We start from the raw sequence: 17,482 nt of genomic DNA on the forward strand, positions 1-17,482 counted from the left end.
CCCCAAACTTTTCAGAAATGCAGTCCAATCAAATTTTGAGCGCCGCAGGCGAAGTTTCTTTAAATATTATTCGAAGATTTTCGCCTTTTTTTTACATTTAGGTAAGTTTTGTACAAATCTCAAAAAGCTTCGCGGGCCACGAAAATGGTCTGCGGGCCGCTAGTAGGAAACCCTTGTGATAGAGGGAACTCTAACAACGGAGGTCTTATGGTCCCGAAATGGAAAAGAGAAAGAGGGCTTGCAGGATTGAAGAAAACCAGCCGTTCACAGGACGAACCTTGTCTTTTTTTAGAATAGGGTTTAGTCCGGGCGGAAATCGAACTAGCGATCTAGCGCTTACAAGGCAGACTCGCTACCCTCCAAGCTAACTAGACTGGCGGTTTCAACTGACATTTAATGTACGACAAGAAGTGCATAAAAGGGGAAAAGTGGTGAAAAATGGTCAAGTAAAGTTAATAAGGATGGTACGGCTAAGTCCTAAAATGGTCCACTGGTTCACATATTTCAAGAAAAGGGGGGGGGGGGGGAAAGAAAAAAGAGATGCTAACTAGACTGGCGGTTTCAACTGACATTTAATGTACGACAAGAAGTGCATAAAAGGGGAAAAGTGGTGAAAAATGGTCAAGTAAAGTTAATAAGGATGGTACGGCTAAGTCCTAAAATGGTCCACTGGTTCACATATTTCAAGAAAAGGGGGGGAAAAAAAGACATAAGAGATTGCATAGTTCCGGGTTCCAAAACAGCCCGTTCACACTGAACGAATTTTTGGAGCACTGAAGTTGAGTAACGTTTCGCGTCGTAGATATCTGGATGGGTGACGATCTGGCGTGTAATGGAGGGTAAAATCTCCACAGTTAAAAACCTTAGCAGGCAAACATGTTACACCCATAAAAAAAGGGGACTGTACCTTCAGTGTCCACCACTGGTTTCTTGTATATTGGTGGTCTAGTGTCTTGTGTTCTGTGTGAAACCGACGACCAATCACTTATAATTTTTATCTGATACCGATAACACATCATGCTATCTTACCTATATCCTCTACCTTATCATGATTCTGGTAGGTACCTAACTGCAGAAACAGCGAACTCTTTTTTTGCTATAACAAACTTTCAAATTTGGAATCGGACAGATTTCTTTTGTACTTTTGTTGCAACGGAGCTTCCGGCTATCCGATTCGTGTTTCGTGATCAAGTTAGGAGAAAGAGCTTGGTACCAGCGCAACAAATTCTATGTATGAAGAAAAAATATCTTTAGAATCATAGGTGTAGGTTCCTATATTTATTTTTCTTTCATTAGATGGGTATGGTAAAGGTATTACAAAATCACTAGAACTGTACAAACATTATGGTTATGTAAAGACAAAAGCTCTTTACCTAACAAAAGGTGTACAGAAAGGACCATGAGGAACTATGCAGGTATATAGTACGAGAAGGTAGGTACTTGGTGCATCATTAAATGGACAGCAGCAGAAAAGAACCATCCATAAGACAATTCCCCTTGGATGGTTCCTTTCCGCTTAGTACTGTCCAAATCATAATAATATATACCTATAAGATATTACAAGATCTACAATACATGTTGTTTGTAATGTAGATGAAATTGACGTAAATCCGGCTCATAACTAGGTACGGAAGGCTTATAAAATTTTAAACCCCAACATTTCAAACAACCATAAGGTCAGGTACATAACTCTGTAACTTGTTGTTCTTTGTAGTGACTTATTATGAGGTGTTTTTAGTAAATACCTATTGTGGACACCATATTACAGACTTATTGACATGCCAGCTTAAAGCTTAAACATAATATTTAGGTAGGTATATGTACCTACCTAATCTTATATTATAAGAACAATATTTTTATATTTTTTATAATCTCACTAAATGAATGCTTAGTACCCAGGAACTAACTGGTGACAGATAATATTATTTAACTAATTTTAATATTACACCTATTATTTATGCCTCCACCTGACACAGGACCACTAGGCCCATACCTTTCGAAGATCTCTAGAATCTCACTCAGAGGATTTTGGTTTAGGATGAGAATTTAAAAGCAAGAGTACCTAATCAGACTTTAGCGCACCAAAACTAGATTTATTTTCTGAAGATAATGGTAGATATCATACCAAACCTACCATTTTTTAGGCAGACCGTATGTGAATGCGAAAAATATGTCTAGGTACTAGGTACCAATGTGAAATCGTATGATAAAACCTACCTATACGTACATATCTCTTTACTGAGAACGTATGATGAAATTAGATGAAGATATTTTAGCCCTAATTATTTTTTTATCTCCTAAAAAACTAGACTGTAGTAATGATCAAGTTATGACGCAAAACCGGATCAGTTAGGTATTTTTATAACATCCGAATAAACAGGCAGATACCTAGGTTACATATAGCTTAGCTACTCTATGTAATACACCTAAACTTGTACAAGTATGTATTGAAATGTGGCAGATGAGGTTCAGTATTACCAAATTTTAACTGAATAGGTAGGTACCTAGTTAGGTATCTATTCATTGGATCATTATCTAAAATTTAGTGGTCTTATTTTTTTCGGGTGTTTGTTTAAGAATCCAGCACAAAAACTATTGAAGATATATGGTGAACCTGACCCGACGTAAAATAAAAGAAAACATCCAGTTGAAATGAGTACCTATTTTAAGGTACATATTAAAAGTTTAATATTCAATTTGATAAAGAAGAGGATATTGAGGAAACAAAGGGTAAAACAAGGGAAAGGTAATTTTACCGAGCAGAGTTTCCAAACTGTTCGAAGAATTCATCCCTTGCTTCATTTTCAAATAGAAGCCGAATGTATTCTTGCTGATACCTTTGCTGTGTTGCTAATGTTTCATTTTCCTCCCTTAGTTGTTTGGCCAAGTCCAGTTTCTTCTTCATAAGATTCCTGTCCTCGGTATTGGCTAGTCGACTCATCTCTATCATGAGATGATCCCACTTCTTGTTATTCTCTTCTTCCTGACGTCTTCTCTCTTGTAATTCTTCAAGTTGTTGTTTCTGAGTCTCCAATATGTCACGTTTCATTTGAGGTGTCATTCCTTTGAAATGCGTCACGATCATTTTGTGAGGACCCAGAGGACTTGAAAAGGTTAGCTGAGGATTTTCCGTGAGGAAATCTCCAGTGATTGCGTTGTAAATTTCTGCCTTTTCATCTTCTTTCTCTTTGATTTTGTTAAGACGTCGAAAGTTCGCTTGTTCGTTAGCAAGACACAAGTTGTACTGCCTGATAGCTTCTTCTATTCTGCGTTTGAATTGCTGCTCCATCATGGAGAGTTCCATTGCTCTCTTCTCTCTCGCCAGCAAGTTCATTTCATAGCACTTTTGAGCTTCTGATTTCTGTCTCTCCAACTCTCGTTTCTCTTGCATTTGTTCCTCCAGCCACGCTTTCTGTTCTTCTCGCTGCTTTTGTAATCTCATTCTTTCTTCTTTTTCATCCTTGTAGGTTTTACCTGTTATTACGGAATGGAGTGTGTTACATTCATAACTCAGGTTTGATTCTTTCTTCTTGCTTTCTGGATCAATCCGGCTCATAACTACGGAAGGCTTATAAAATTCTAAACCCCAACATTTCAAACAACCATAAGGTCAGGTACATAACTCTGTAACTTGTTGTTCTTTGTATTGACTTATTATGATATGAGGTGTTTTTAGTAAATACCTATTGCCTATTGTGGACACCATATTACAGACTTATTGATATTGACATGCAGCTTAAAGCTTAAACATAATAGGTAGGTAGGTATATGTATGTACCTACCTAATATTTTTATAATCTCACTAAATGAATGCTTCTGGATCATTCAGGTCAAATTCCCGACTATCCTTCCTTTGCTGATATATTTCCCGGTATTTCAACAGATCCGCCTCTTGTCTTCTCCTTTCTTCTTGAAGTTTCCTCTCCACCAATATTTAAGGGTATTTGAGTGAAATTTCGAGTGTATGGCCGCCATTCACGCCCTACATGGACGCTACGCCACTGTAATAATAAAAGATTCAAATTTGAATCTTTTATTATTATCTTTTTCTTTTCTGTTTTTCACCTGCCTTGGGCCCGGTACGAGTGTTTTTTCGGTGAAAAACAGAAAAGAAAAAGATAATAATAAAAGATTCAAATTTGAATCTTTTATTATTATACTTTTCTTTTCTGTTTTTCACTCTGGATCATTCAGGTCAAATTCTCGACTATCCTTCCTTTGCTGATATATTTCCCGGTATTTCAACAGATCCGCCTCTTGTCTTCTCCTTTCTTCTTGAAGTTTCCTCTCCATCTTATTCGCATTGCTAATCATCTCCAACATTTGCTTATTATACAATTCTTCTTTCTTTCTCTCTTCTTCCAACATTTCTCGTTTTTCTCTTATTTGTTTATCTAAAGCTTCTTTATCGATTCCAATGATTCGGTTCTTCGCATTGAAGATTTTCTTTTTTCGCTCCTCTTCTAATCTTTGTTTCCTTTCAATTTTAGCGGATTCTTTTCGTTGAATAGTCTCAAACAGTCGTTCACAAGGGAGATTCATATTGAACAAGAATAAAACTCACACCACGCGTGGAGACAAAACACCAGGATGTTCTGCACTGACAAAGGATTATTATACAATTCTTCTTTCTTTCTCTCTTCTTCCAACATTTCTCGTTTTTCCCTTATTTGTTTATCTAAAGCTTCTTTATCAATTCCAATAATTCGGTTCTTCGCATTGAAGATTTTCTTTTTCCGCTCCTCTTCTAATCTTTGTTTCCTTTCAATTTTAGCGGATTCTTTTCGTTGAATAACCTCAAACAGACGTTCACAAGGGAGATTCATATTGAACAAGAATAAAACTCACACCACGCGTGGAGACAAAACACCAGGATGTTCTGCACTGACAAAGGACTAAAATAGTTCTCGTTACCTACACCCCCCTTGACAACCAAACTTACAACTTTGTTTACTAAAATAAAATATAATCTAACACGACTTCCTGTGAAATATGAACGTTTATGAGTCTGGCTAGTAGCATAGTTTCATCTTATCCGTGCTACCTATACTGGGGGGTGTCGCTTTGAACTTCGTGTTCCTTCTAGCAAAGTTCTTTTTATTTTCCTTGAGGGTGAATGTTATGCGTGATAATACGCTATTTAGGATGTGAATTACGCACCTCATCTTCAATACTTGAGTACTTGTGTAGATGTCCTAAGTTCAATTCCTCGAATCGAAGTACTTGAAACTTTCTTCTCAAATCTCAAGAGGACCTGTGTTAAAAATCTGGTCAACTTTTTCTCCTCTCTCCGAATCTTGATTCTTTAGATTCTAAATCCGAAAATAGATAAGATAGATTTAAGTATCAATTTTAATGACACTACATCACCTCTTCTCTTTCATAGAATGTCATCATTAGGAACAAGTTAGTCCATCGAGGTTTTCTCTTTCTCTCTCTCTCTCTCTTTTTTTTTTCTTTTACGAGATTTTTTCAGAAAGACCACATAAGTTAACAAACGCGGGGCTTGGTGAGTGTTTAAATAGGTGATCTTCTACCAGTTTTTTTTCCTACCGAAGACAAAAGTGACAAGCTAGATAAAGTCCATACAAAACGGACACATTGTCTTAATCCTGATATGTGTCAGAGAAGCAAATAAAAATTACTCGAGCTGAGACGAACAACCTGTTGAACAGATTGGGTTAAGATGAAATGATACTTGAGCAAGTTAAGAAGGAACCAAGTTCCACAAGTTTGGAACACGCATAGAGATAGATCAGGTAATAAAGCTATTACATAAAAAAGTTAACACATTGAAACCTATTATTAAGGTCCATAAATTTGAGTTAGGTAAATATTAGTTAGGTAAATACCTATCTAGTTAATACTTGGACCTAACAGAACTATGATTATTTGGTTATTACATCTGATTAAGTATCCAAATAAATATTTATAGTTCCACAGATTGAAATCTTCTTAGATAATATTCAGATTATAGCAGCATTGGACAAGTGAAACAAGAATAACTTGATGTTATTTGTAGCTTCGTAATGTGTAGAAGTGGTTTTCAAAGTGAATGGTAAATGTAGATATTGGAAGCGGCTGTAGATCCTTCTTCGCGGAGTAGAATAATTCTACTCCGCGAATAATTCTGTAGCTACGAGAATTTTCGCGTCAATCAAGAATGAGTGTTCTTCACAGATAAAACTAACGTGAATTCCTTGAAGATATACAATGAAGACAAGAGACAAAATTTTGTATTAATTTGAAATAAAGTACAAAGCATAATATCCCAACAAAGTAAGTACAATTTTTTTTTTCACACTGAGGACCTTCCACTTGGTGGGCGTTGAAAACTGGTCATTTTTGAGCATAATGGTTATAGAGATGCGACTTTTGACTCATCTTTGGGATTGAATCCCAACTGAGCTACTCAGTAAAAGGAACTACTCTTTTTTTCAACTCGCTTTTTGACTCCCGACTCTTCTCTGATACTTTCTACTAGAGATGTGTAAAGATTCATTGAGCTAAAAAAATGAACTACTCTTTTCAGTGAACTAGATCCTCAAGAGTAGTTCTTTCAAAATAGAGATGTGTAAAGAATCATTGAGCTAAAAAAATGAACTACTCTTTTCAGTGAACTAGATCCTCAAGAGTAGTTCTTTCAAAACTTGTAACTCGCTCTTTAGTTAGCTACCAATCAAGCTAACTAGGCTGGCGGATAAAAATTAGATAGTTTCACCACACATGGGTTCATGATTTACCTACCTTTTAGATATTTACCTCCAGTGGCGTAGCATCCATGCTTCTTCATGGATTGGCATAGACAAGTAGAAGTAGGTACCTACCTACCTACCTATGAACTTTCTTAGTTCCACACTCGCCAAACACTCGTACCGGGCCTAAGGCAGGTGAAAAACAGAAAAGAAAAAGATAATAATACAGTGGCGTAGCGTGGTCTAAATTCAAGTGTAGGGCGTGTAGGGCACTAATTTCCATCATCCATGCTTCATGGATTGGCATAGACAAGTAGAAGTAGGTACCTACCTACCTACCTATGAACTTTCTTAGTTCCACACTCGCCTTAGTATGCCTGATAATCCTGGCTAGGAAAATTGTTCAACTTTGAAAAAAAAAAAAAAATGTGTACTTACTTTAAATTTGATACCCATAAACTTTTACATGGAACGCACGGTTTAGGAGTTATACGCGAAAAACTGACAAAAGTGCGAAATTTCGGCCATTTTCTGGCGGTTTTTCACCGCCAAATGTTCTCCCCTGAACTCTCGATTTCTCAATTTTTGGTATTACACTTTCGCCTAAAGATCCTATGAAAAAGAAAGTGATTTACCTACCCTAATTATTGCAAGGTGGAGACCTCCTCTATTTCTATTAGACTAATTTTAAAAAGTCCTATAAAGAAGAAGAAGAAGAAAGAGAAGAAGAAGAAGAAGAAGAAGAAGAAGAAGAAGAAGAAGAAGAAAAAAAAAGAACATTCGGAAGGAATTGAACCCGAGCACTCCTACATCGTCCAGCTTATGCGACGAGCACCTTGACCGCTCGGCCACTCATTCGGAAGGAATTGAACCCGAGCACTCCTACATCGTCCAGCTTATGCGACGAGCACCTTGACCGCTCGGCCACTCTAACACTTTAGAGACTAGGGAGAAATAGTTGTATATAGAGATGCGACTTCCCCCCCTTCATCATACCGTCCGATTTTAGGGCCTTTTGGAAGGTGAAAAACAGAAAAGAAAAAGATAATAATAAAGGATTCAAATTGAATTCGCTTATTATTATCTTTTTCTTTTCTGTTTTTCACCTTCCAAAAGGCCCTAAAATCGGACGGTATGATGAAGGGGGGGAAGTCGCATCTCTATATACAACTATTTCTCCCTAGTCTCTAAAATGTTAGAGTGGCCGAGCGGTCAAGGTGCTCGTCTCATTAGCCGATCGATGTAGGAGTGCTCGGGTTCAATTCCTTCCGAATGTTCTTTTTTTTTCTTCATCTTTTTTTTTCATTATAGGACTTTCACCTGCCTTAGGCCCGGTACGAGTGTTTTTTTCGTGAATTTTTTTTTGACGATTTTTTTTTTACAATCTGAAAATCCATTTTTGATTTGCCATTTTGCCAGCCTAGTTAGTTTAGTTGGTAGTGCGTCTGCCTTGTAAGCGCTAGGCCGCGGGTTCGATTCCCGCCCGGGGCGGATTTTATCCTGATGGGATAATGTTCGTTCTCGGAACGGCTGGCTTTCTCCTATCCTGTCCTGTCCTCTCTCCGCTTTCGGGACGATAAGACCTTAACAGTTAGCGTTCCCTCTATCAAACCTCTTCAAAAACAAGACAATAATGTGAGATCTGTTTTAATTTTGGATGGATCTAGACTTCTAGACTAATTTTGAATGGATTTTTAGTCGAAAATAGATTTAGAAGGTAGGAATTAGGATTTTAGATGGAGATAGTTATGAACTATTGAATAATGAGTGCAAGACAAGATTATAGACCTTAACACCTTACTCACACCCAATGCAGGGCCGCTCATAGGGGGATCAGCCGGCCCCCTCATAGGGGGATCAGCCGGCCCCGGGCCCGGGGCTCCCTCAAGGGAGGCCGGAATCAGCAGTCCCCTCCTACACCCCAAATGAAAAAGGAAAATAAAATACACTGCAAAAATCGAGCGTCAGTTGACGAGGTGAATCTATGTTGTCGAGGCAGTGTGGACGGGTCAGTCGACATCGATCGACGGCCGGTCCACTAGGTGTGGAACAGTTAACATACCTTAAGGCGTCAATTCTAAAGATCACCTACACGACATGCTTTGCCTTTCTTTAAGCAAACTCCTTAAATGCTAAGGAATTTCACATTCACCCTACCTACTTGTAAAAAGTGACCCAAAAATTAACATAACATTTTTTTACAACCCACATTAGTTGGTAACAAATGTGTTGAGGATTTTTTAAAGCAAAAAATATTCAAGGAAATCTCTCAAGGAAAAATTATCATATTTTTAATTGAAAACCGAATTATGGAATTTTATCCTCAAAATAACAGTAGTTGCCTGCTGCTGGGGTAAAGTTCCTCATTAAGCTGTGTCCACTGACCAGGCTGTACACATATAGCAATAAAATTAGAGAAACGCTGTCAATTCTTCAAATTTTCTTTGGGTAATTGGACCTAAGATTTATCAATGCGACATAATTTATTAGGCATTTCTTTCTAGATAAAACACATGATTTTTGTATAGAAATTCTGTATAAAATAATCGCTGTGTAGGTTTAATAATTGCTTTTGTCACATCAAATGCCTTTCTTTAATTGACGCTCTATGCTCAATTTTCTGAGTTGACTTGGGTTCGAACCACCAACCTTCAGATCCAAAGTCCACTACACCACTGAGGTTGGCTGCTACAGAAGCAGATGGTAGCATACCAGAAACCAGAGGGCACCAAAGTTCAAAGATCAGCCATAAAATTAGCAATGGTCATTTAGCTATTGGTCCTCAGGCCATTAGACTGTCAGACCATTGGACTCACAGACCATTGACTTTCAGAGTAAAAGTGTTACTGTACAAATGATAGAAAACATCGATATCGAGGTATGTGCAGATGAGGTTGAAGATCGTTCTAAAAGCTTTCTAATAGAAATTACCTACCAAGTAATTCAATAGATAGATGATACGTACTGCCGGATAATTTCCATTTATTCTGAAAATAATAGTGCTTATTTAAGTGAAGAATTATTTTTGTAGGTATCTACATTTTTTTTCCAAGGTTTGATAGAGGGAACTGTAACTGCAAAGGTCTTATCGTCCCGAAAACGGAGAAAGAAAGAAGACAGGATAGGAGAAAGTCAGCCGTTCCGAGAACGAACATTATTCGTTCAGGAAATCAGGATAAAATCCGCCACGGGCGGGAATCGAACCCGCGGCTTAGAGCTTACAAGGCAGACGCGCTACCAACCAAGCTAACTAGGCTGGCAGTGCTTCTTTAAGTGAGGATTCATTTTTGTATTTACAATTTTGAACTGCACTCGGTCTTGCATTGTTGGAACAAAACAAATCTAAACTTTTTTTCCACTTTTTTGGCCAAAACCTTGAACCGGGTTCAAACTTTCACCCAAGTTCAACAAAATCAAGATAAAATAAACAATCAGAACAACGGGTTTGCGGAAAGTCGACAGAAGCGAGCGAGCGAGCGAGTGACAGACACCGAAGCGAATACAATAGTCCGTCCCTTATACCTTTTTATTACTATTGTAAATCTCTACTTTCTACGCAGGGCACATGCGCGGAATCGTGGTATACCCCCGTTTTTTTAGCTCAATGAATCTTTACACATCTCTAAATGGTTATAATTTGGGTATGAATAGCTACCTAACACGCGTAAAAGATGTGAATTTTTATCTTTCAGTATCGTTCCAAAATCCCCCAAAGATGAAATAGGACGCTCATTTGTTGGAATATTACTATAGCAAGTACATTATTCATAAATAATTTATTTCCGTTATTTATTAGGTAATAACAATATAAATATATATTTATTTGCATTTCACTACGATTTATTTAATTACTTAGACTAAACCAGAAACAACGAAAAAAATAGTGATTATTTGATATTAACATGGTAGGTAAATGGTTTCTGTGTTAAAAAATAAATCTATTTTTTATTCAGGGAAGTGCTTTATTTCAGCAGTTATTAAAAAAATAATAATCAAAAACAAAGTACCTATAGATATAGACAAATGAAAACAACGAAAAATGGTAATAAAAAAAAAAATGGGAAAACAAACTGCAAAATGAGCTACCTAAATAAAATAAATGCAAAAATAAAATGGTGTAAAGATTGAGTAAAAATGTTGGGAATTATTAGGATCTTTGAGAAAATGTATCAACAATTCAACATTGATCTATAAAAACAAAACATTTGCAGGTAAAAAAAAAAACATTAGAATGTCTTTACAAAATAACTTACCATTTATGTCGACATTTGATAGTGATATGTTAACTGAGGTGAAATAATATCCAGCACTAAGAAAAGTTAGACTTACAAGATTAGCTTAAGATCTATTTCATGGATACTTTGTATGTTCTAGATCTAGAACGTGAGATGTATATTATGTCGGTGCTCGGTATGCAAAGACTCAAATTGTTGCGAAAAGATTCGTTTTCCTATCACCCCAAACACAAAACATGAATTTCGAAGGCGCCAACATCGCCAGCTTTTCAAAATTACCATCAAAAGTCGACACGAAAAAGACAACACAAATAAATATGAACAACAAGTTCAAGTTTTGATTATTCAGTATTAAAAATAAGATTGCGAGGGAGAGAGGGGGGCCACAGCTTCCATCTCAAAGCTCATTGCTGGCTACCGAAGTCTTGGCTTTATTCTTCCTATGAACGCGGATGCAATAAATATGAACAACAAGTTCAAGTTTTGATTATTCAGTATTAAAAAATAAGATTGCAAGGGAGAGAGGGGGGCCACAGCTTCCATCTCAAAGCTCATTGCTGGCTACCGAAGTCTTGGCTTTATTCTTCCTATGAACGCGGATGCAAATGCTTCCTCTAATCTTACGAAGTAAGTCGATGATGTCGGGCGTGCTCATTGTTTCCACACTTTCATCGTTTACCTGGAAATCAGAATGAGAGGGAATTGGTCAAGAGATTTCAAGGGATGAACTACTTCTATGGCCCGTTTTTCCTTTCCTTTCCAAAAAGTATTTATTGTTTCACTTAGTCCTCACACCGATAATCCCAACTCAACAGAGCAGAAAAAATCCCCATTGTAAATTGCCATACAGTGGTCACTATACTAGCTTGGCACACAAGAGGTTCACTTAGTGCACGTCCACAACGGAAAATACTATGTATGTTTAATTTCTTCATTTTCTTCGGGGGTCGGTATTATGGTCGGAGCTAAGGTCAAAGCTCCTTTTTGCCATACAGTGGTCACTATACTAGCTTGGCACACAAGAGGTTCACTTAGTGCAAGTCCACAACGGAAAATACTATGTATGTTTAATTTCTTCATTTTCTTCGGGGGTCGGTATTATGGTCGGAGCTAAGGTCAAAGCTCCTTTGAGCAAGCTTATATTCATTAGCATGGTCTGTTCATTTTGTCTTGGGTCGGTACTATACTAGGCTATGGCCAATGGTCGGTTCTCCGTTGTGGTCGCCTACTTACCATAACAATCTGGTCTCCTACTTTCAGTCTGCCGTCTCTACTTGCTACACTATCGGAATGGATAGCACTAATCACAGTGGAAGCGTTTGGTCCCTCGTTCAGACTGAAACCCAGCCGACTATTCCAACCCCGGTTCAGCTCGACGACCACGATTTGCTGAAAGCACACCAGAAAAATGGGAATTAATACCTACTCAAACTTAAAGAACACACTTTGCTGAAAACATGCCAAACAATTGGGTTAATTAGTATCTACTCAAACCACCTAACCAACAACCACCCACGGTTTGCTGAAATCACACCAAGAAATGAGGAAAATCAAATACTTGGGTACCGAGAACCATTTAACCAGTTTTTTAGAGAGTTTGCTGAAATCACACCAAGAAATGAGGAAAATCAAATACTTGGGTACCGAGAACCATTTAACCAGTTTTTTTAGAGGGTTCAATGGATTTCGAAATGGTTCAGGGAAAGTGCAACCCTCTAGACTGGCTAATTTGTGTTTTAATAATAGTGAATGTTTCTACTTACTTCATCTCCGTTCGAGCTGACAGAGAAAGCTAGAGGAGGTTTAATCTTGTCCATATGTTCTTCTGATTCGTCCGGGGAGAACACTACTCCTTTCCATTTGAGAAGTCCTTTGCTACCCTCTACGGGGGGAGGGGACAACATGGCTGGTAGATCTGGGATGGAAGCACCACCATTTTCCAGCTTCGTCTGAAATGAAACAGCAATAGGTACATGAATTAAAGTATTGAGATAAAGGGACATGTCCTAAATAAAGCACTATTAGTCTAAATAAAGCACTATTAGCCTAAATAAAGCACTATTAGTCAATGACGATAGGAGGAATTCGTCCGGAGAGAACACTACTCCTTTCCATTTGAGAAGTCCTTTGCTACCTTCTACTGGGGGAGGGGACAACATGGCTGGTAGATCTGGGATGGAAGCACCACCATTTTCGAGCTTCGTCTGAAATGAAGTAGCGATATATGTATTAAATTATTGAGATAAAGAGACATGTCCTAATGCGACAGTCTAAATAAAGCACTACTAGTCAATGACGATAGGAGGATAGAACGTTGTTGGGCACCAGTTCCCATGATTCACTGAAGTTAAGGAACGTTCCGTGTGGTTGGTCTTTTCAGCAATCGGTTGCTGATGGCTTTTCCCGACCCCACTTAGGCTGGTGAGTGGTGAGGTTAATGTGAGTAGGCGGTAGTTTGTTATGGAATGGAGGGTAAACAACCACTTACCACCGTTACTACAGACCATAGCAGTTATACTCGTACGATAAAGAAAGAAAGAAGAAAGAAAGAAAGAAAGAAAGAAAGAAAGAAAGAAAGAAAGAAAGAGGAAAGAATGTTTTGGTTCTTTGAATCTCTTACCTCTGACTTCTTGGACGACACAGGAATGGTAGACTGGTACGACGGATTGCCATGTTGAAATCCCTGGTGTTCTGAGCCCATGGGAGGCATAGACGTCGGTTCATGCTCGGAAGTGTACATATCAGGCTCGTCTTTGGGAACATAGATAGGGGGATGAGGGTAGGATTTAGTCGAGTCTAAGGATTTGGACAGATCCAGACTGGCTTTGTAAGGATCATCCGTGTCCTTGACTAAGAAATAGGGCGGACTTTTAGGTTCCTGGGAGAAGAGGGGAGGCATGGAGACAGGCTCCTGGGAGTGATGCAGGGGAGGGGGAGAGGAGGGGAGGGCGGGAGGGAGAGAGGTTCCTGAACAGAAAATGAAGAATACAGTTTATTAGAAACATGTACCAGGGAGTTCCCATAGAGAAAAAATAGAGAGTAAAGTTCATTAGAAACGTAGCCGTAGGTAGGGATATTTTTACCGAAATTCCCTTTCAGGGATGAACTATTTTCGGCAAAAGTAACAACTTTGGGTCGGGGTTGTGTTTGTTGCTTTCAGGTGCGAATATTTTAAGTTAAGTGGGTACAAGTTACGTTTATTGGGTTGTAATTTTGAATTTTTCGGCTAGGATTAGATCATTAGACCGTTGATATGAATAGGTAATCTGTTCCTGTGATGTGCCACAGACTAATTTTGGGAGGAAAGAGGGGAGATTGTAAAAAATCAATACCAAAACCGGCTTAAATAGACACACTAAAAAACTGCTTTCTAACGCTACATAATAGGTACAACATTACGACATACCCATATTACACATTTAAACTAAACAAAAGCACAAATTCGCTAGGATTGAAACAAAGAATTCATAGCGAACTCCAAAATTCCAACTTCAGTCCAGGTTCTCTAGTTTTACTGTGTCGATTTTTTACGCAAAACAATTTAACAAAGTTTAGGTACTCCAATTTAGCCGTGTTTAATTTTTCCGCAAAACAAAAATTCATAGCAAACTCCAAAATTCCAACTTCAGTCCAGGTTCTCCAGTTTTACTGTGTCGATTTTTTACGCAAAACAATTTAACAAAGTTTAGGTACTCCAATTTAGCCGTGTTTAATTTTTCCGCAAAACAAACTGTGCAATTTTTCTCCCCGATCTTGTTACAAACAGGTAGGGAATGTCACTGACGGAACATTCAACATTAGGGGGCCACATGTTTATTCAAGTGCACAGCACGCCAGACTATCAATACAGGCAACTAGGTACAGCTTATTAGAAGTTAATATAGAACCTACATACATATTTATTACAAGTCGGTACCTAACTACCTATCAATACAGGAATATAGGTATACAATGGTACATAGGTAAGTAGGTACACTACCTAAGGTATAGCTTATTAGAAGCTAATAACTTACATAGATAATTCATACAAGTAGGTATACCTAACTAACAAACTACCTACCTATCTACATACATTGTAAGCGTGATATACCTACATTACCTACAAGACTGAGACGGGGAATAAGTACATCACATGTAGGGAGATACGAATAGTAATATGTAATGGGTAGGGGTACACCTATACTGTTTCTCATTAGAGAGGGCAGTTTCGGAGAAAAGGCGGCTGAATACGTCCAGGCCGTATCCAGAATTTTGTCGAAGGGGGGACCCGGGCCCCCTCGGCCCCCCCTAAATACGGCCCTGAATACGTCGTTATTCTGATGTAGCCACAAAAGAGAGAGAGAGAGAGAGAGAGAAAGAGAGAGAGAAAGAGAGAGAGAGAGAGAGAGAGAGAGAGAGAGAGAGAGAGAGAGAGAGAGAGCGCAAAACAAACTGTGCAATTTTTCTCCCCGATCTTGTTACAAACAGGTAGGGAATGTCACTGACGGAACATTCAACATTAGGGGGCCACATGTTTATTCAAGTGCACAGCACGCCAGACTATCAATACAGGCAACTAGGTACAGCTTATTAGAAGTTAATATAGAACCTACATACATATTTATTACAAGTAGGTACCTAACTACCTATCAATACATGAATATAGGTATACAATGGTACATAGGTAAGTAGGTACACTACCTAAGGTATAGCTTATTAGAAGCTAATAACTTACATAGATAATTCGGTTAGGAGAGGGATGAAGAACAAGAAGAGAAAAAGGGCATAAAGCAAAAATACACTTTAAAATAATGACGAGGTAGTTAAAGTACAAGAGCACAAGTATCGTGAACTTATCCTATAGTAAAGTATAATAGGTAATGGTAGTAATGATACCGTACATGTGAGCTTAACATTGACTCAAAGACAACACCGGGATTCAGGACTGGAAAACTAATGGGGTAAGATGTCACTATGTCACTGCACAATCTGGATATGTTCTAGGCCAAAACCGTTTCGGCAACTGACTAATTAACTTATGGAAAAAATTGAGATTTGATAGAGGGAATTCTAACAACAGAAGTCTTATCGTCCCGAAATGGAAGAGAAAAGGTGGACAGGATAGGAGAAAGCCAGCCGTTCCGAGAACGAACCCAATCTTTTTAGGATAAAGTTCGCCCCAGTTGGGAATAGAACACGCGAAATAGTGAGATCTACCTACTTAGGATGAAGTTCGCCCCGGGTGGGAATCGATCCCACGACCTAGTGAGTTAATTTGTAGGGGTAATACTTACAGCCAGAATTTTATCACCGGGTTTGATTCTGCCATCAGACAGGGCAGGTTCTCTTACTAGGGCTCTCACATAATGACCTAGCACACTCTCATCCTCCTTCCTCAGAGTGAATCCTAGACTGCCATTGTTTTTAGTGAGCACTATGTCGAACTCCTGAAACAAATATGAAATAAAACAGAAAATAGGTAAATAGAGACAGGTTGGAGAGGACCAGAAAAAATGGCAATTCAGGTACCTATAGGTCGTTCTTAGGGTGCAAATCAAAAGTGTCAATGGTCTCGGATACTCGGATTCTAGGATATAAAGGCCGAATCCCCATATTTTTATTTATTCACACCCTTCTGGGTCCCTACTTCAGGGTCTGTCTACAAATTCTGTACCTACAGGGTTTGCATATTCAAAAAGTCGCGTTGTTCCTGCAAAAATATTTACAGAAATCTTCGTTCCGGCTCCGGCTAGGGGTGCAATTTATAGGGCCGTCGATTGGTTATGAATTATGGACTCAAGTAATTACAAATTTTCATCAGTAATGATAAGAGTACGTAAGTCCCTAAAGTACTACAAGTACCTAAAGTTTCTGCAGTAAGTTTTTAGGAATCGAGGGAATAATCAGTCAACTTTTATGATCCAGAAATGGGATTTTTTTCCCATTAATATAACGAAAGACTCTCTTTTACAAATATGTAGGTGGAAGGGAGTGAGGGAGAGAGAAAGGGAGTTGAGAGAAAGAGAGGAAAACTAGATTTGGACTCCTACATACGAGGATAACAATACATTTTTCTCGTTTTCCTCCTCCTTCTTCACCTTCTTTCTCTTTTCCTCCACTTTGTGTAAACCGGCCTTAAAGAGCAAAGAGCATAAAAAGCACAACGCCATATCAAATAGGTGTCACGCTAAATTCGACATTTCGGAGAAGCAGAGAGCTGTTTCCAATCAAACCCTAATAACAGCTACTTTTAGCACTCTCTGACTTACAGTTGAGAAGTTGCGGGTTCGATACTCCCCTGTGTCAACAATTTTCCCTTTTATTTGTGAACCGTTACCAAATAAGCAAGTGAATAGTTGATCCCATGTGATTTTTCACGCGGAATCGAGGACATGATAAGAGTACGTAAGTCCCTAAAGTACTACAAGTACCTAAAGTTTTTGCAGTAAGTTTTTAGGAATCGAGGGAATAATCAGTCATCTTTTATGATCCAGAAATGGGATTTTTTTCCCATTAATATAACGAAAGACTCTCTTTTACAAATATGTAGGTGGAAGGAAGGGAGGGAGGGAG

The 17,482-nt window shown here is 38.4% G+C and overlaps 2 protein-coding genes across 4 annotated transcripts in view; both read right to left on the bottom strand.

Annotated features, from left to right (window-relative positions):
- Positions 1–2,647: 2,647 nt before the first annotated feature.
- LOC103508709 (RIB43A-like with coiled-coils protein 2) lies at positions 2,648–5,783 on the bottom strand. Of its 3 annotated transcripts, none has more exons than XM_026823230.1 (4): positions 4,877–5,783; positions 4,286–4,592; positions 3,815–3,920; positions 2,648–3,535 (listed from the first exon to the last, which is right to left on the bottom strand). In XM_026823230.1, the coding sequence occupies exons 2-4, from the start codon at positions 4,540–4,542 to the stop codon at positions 2,753–2,755; spliced, it is 1,146 nt and encodes a 381-aa protein (XP_026679031.1). In that variant the 5' UTR covers positions 4,543–4,592; positions 4,877–5,783; the 3' UTR covers positions 2,648–2,752. The 3 variants fall into 3 exon arrangements, with proteins under 3 accessions (XP_026679031.1, XP_026679030.1, XP_026679032.1); XM_026823229.1 differs by having other exon boundaries at positions 2,648–3,545; positions 3,825–3,920; positions 4,877–5,782; XM_026823231.1 differs by having other exon boundaries at positions 2,648–3,545; positions 3,825–3,920; positions 4,286–4,586; positions 4,871–5,782.
- Positions 5,784–10,467: 4,684 nt separating this feature from the next.
- The window catches only part of LOC103508710 (multiple PDZ domain protein-like), a 42,452-nt gene continuing 35,437 nt past the window's right edge, over positions 10,468–17,482 (bottom strand). The window contains exons 7-12 of the mRNA XM_026823227.1: positions 16,183–16,496; positions 13,551–13,883; positions 12,694–12,879; positions 12,164–12,319; positions 11,448–11,609; positions 10,468–11,300 (exon numbers count right to left, since the gene is read on the bottom strand). Of these exons, the coding sequence (XP_026679028.1) occupies positions 11,475–11,609; positions 12,164–12,319; positions 12,694–12,879; positions 13,551–13,883; positions 16,183–16,496 (1,124 nt within the window). The 3' untranslated portion in view covers positions 10,468–11,300; positions 11,448–11,474. The remainder of the gene's footprint in view (positions 11,301–11,447; positions 11,610–12,163; positions 12,320–12,693; positions 12,880–13,550; positions 13,884–16,182; positions 16,497–17,482) is intronic.

The sequence above is a fragment of the Diaphorina citri genome, unplaced genomic scaffold (assembly GCF_000475195.1).
Source record: "Diaphorina citri unplaced genomic scaffold, Diaci psyllid genome assembly version 1.1 scaffold425, whole genome shotgun sequence".
NCBI lineage: Eukaryota > Metazoa > Arthropoda > Insecta > Hemiptera > Psyllidae > Diaphorina > Diaphorina citri.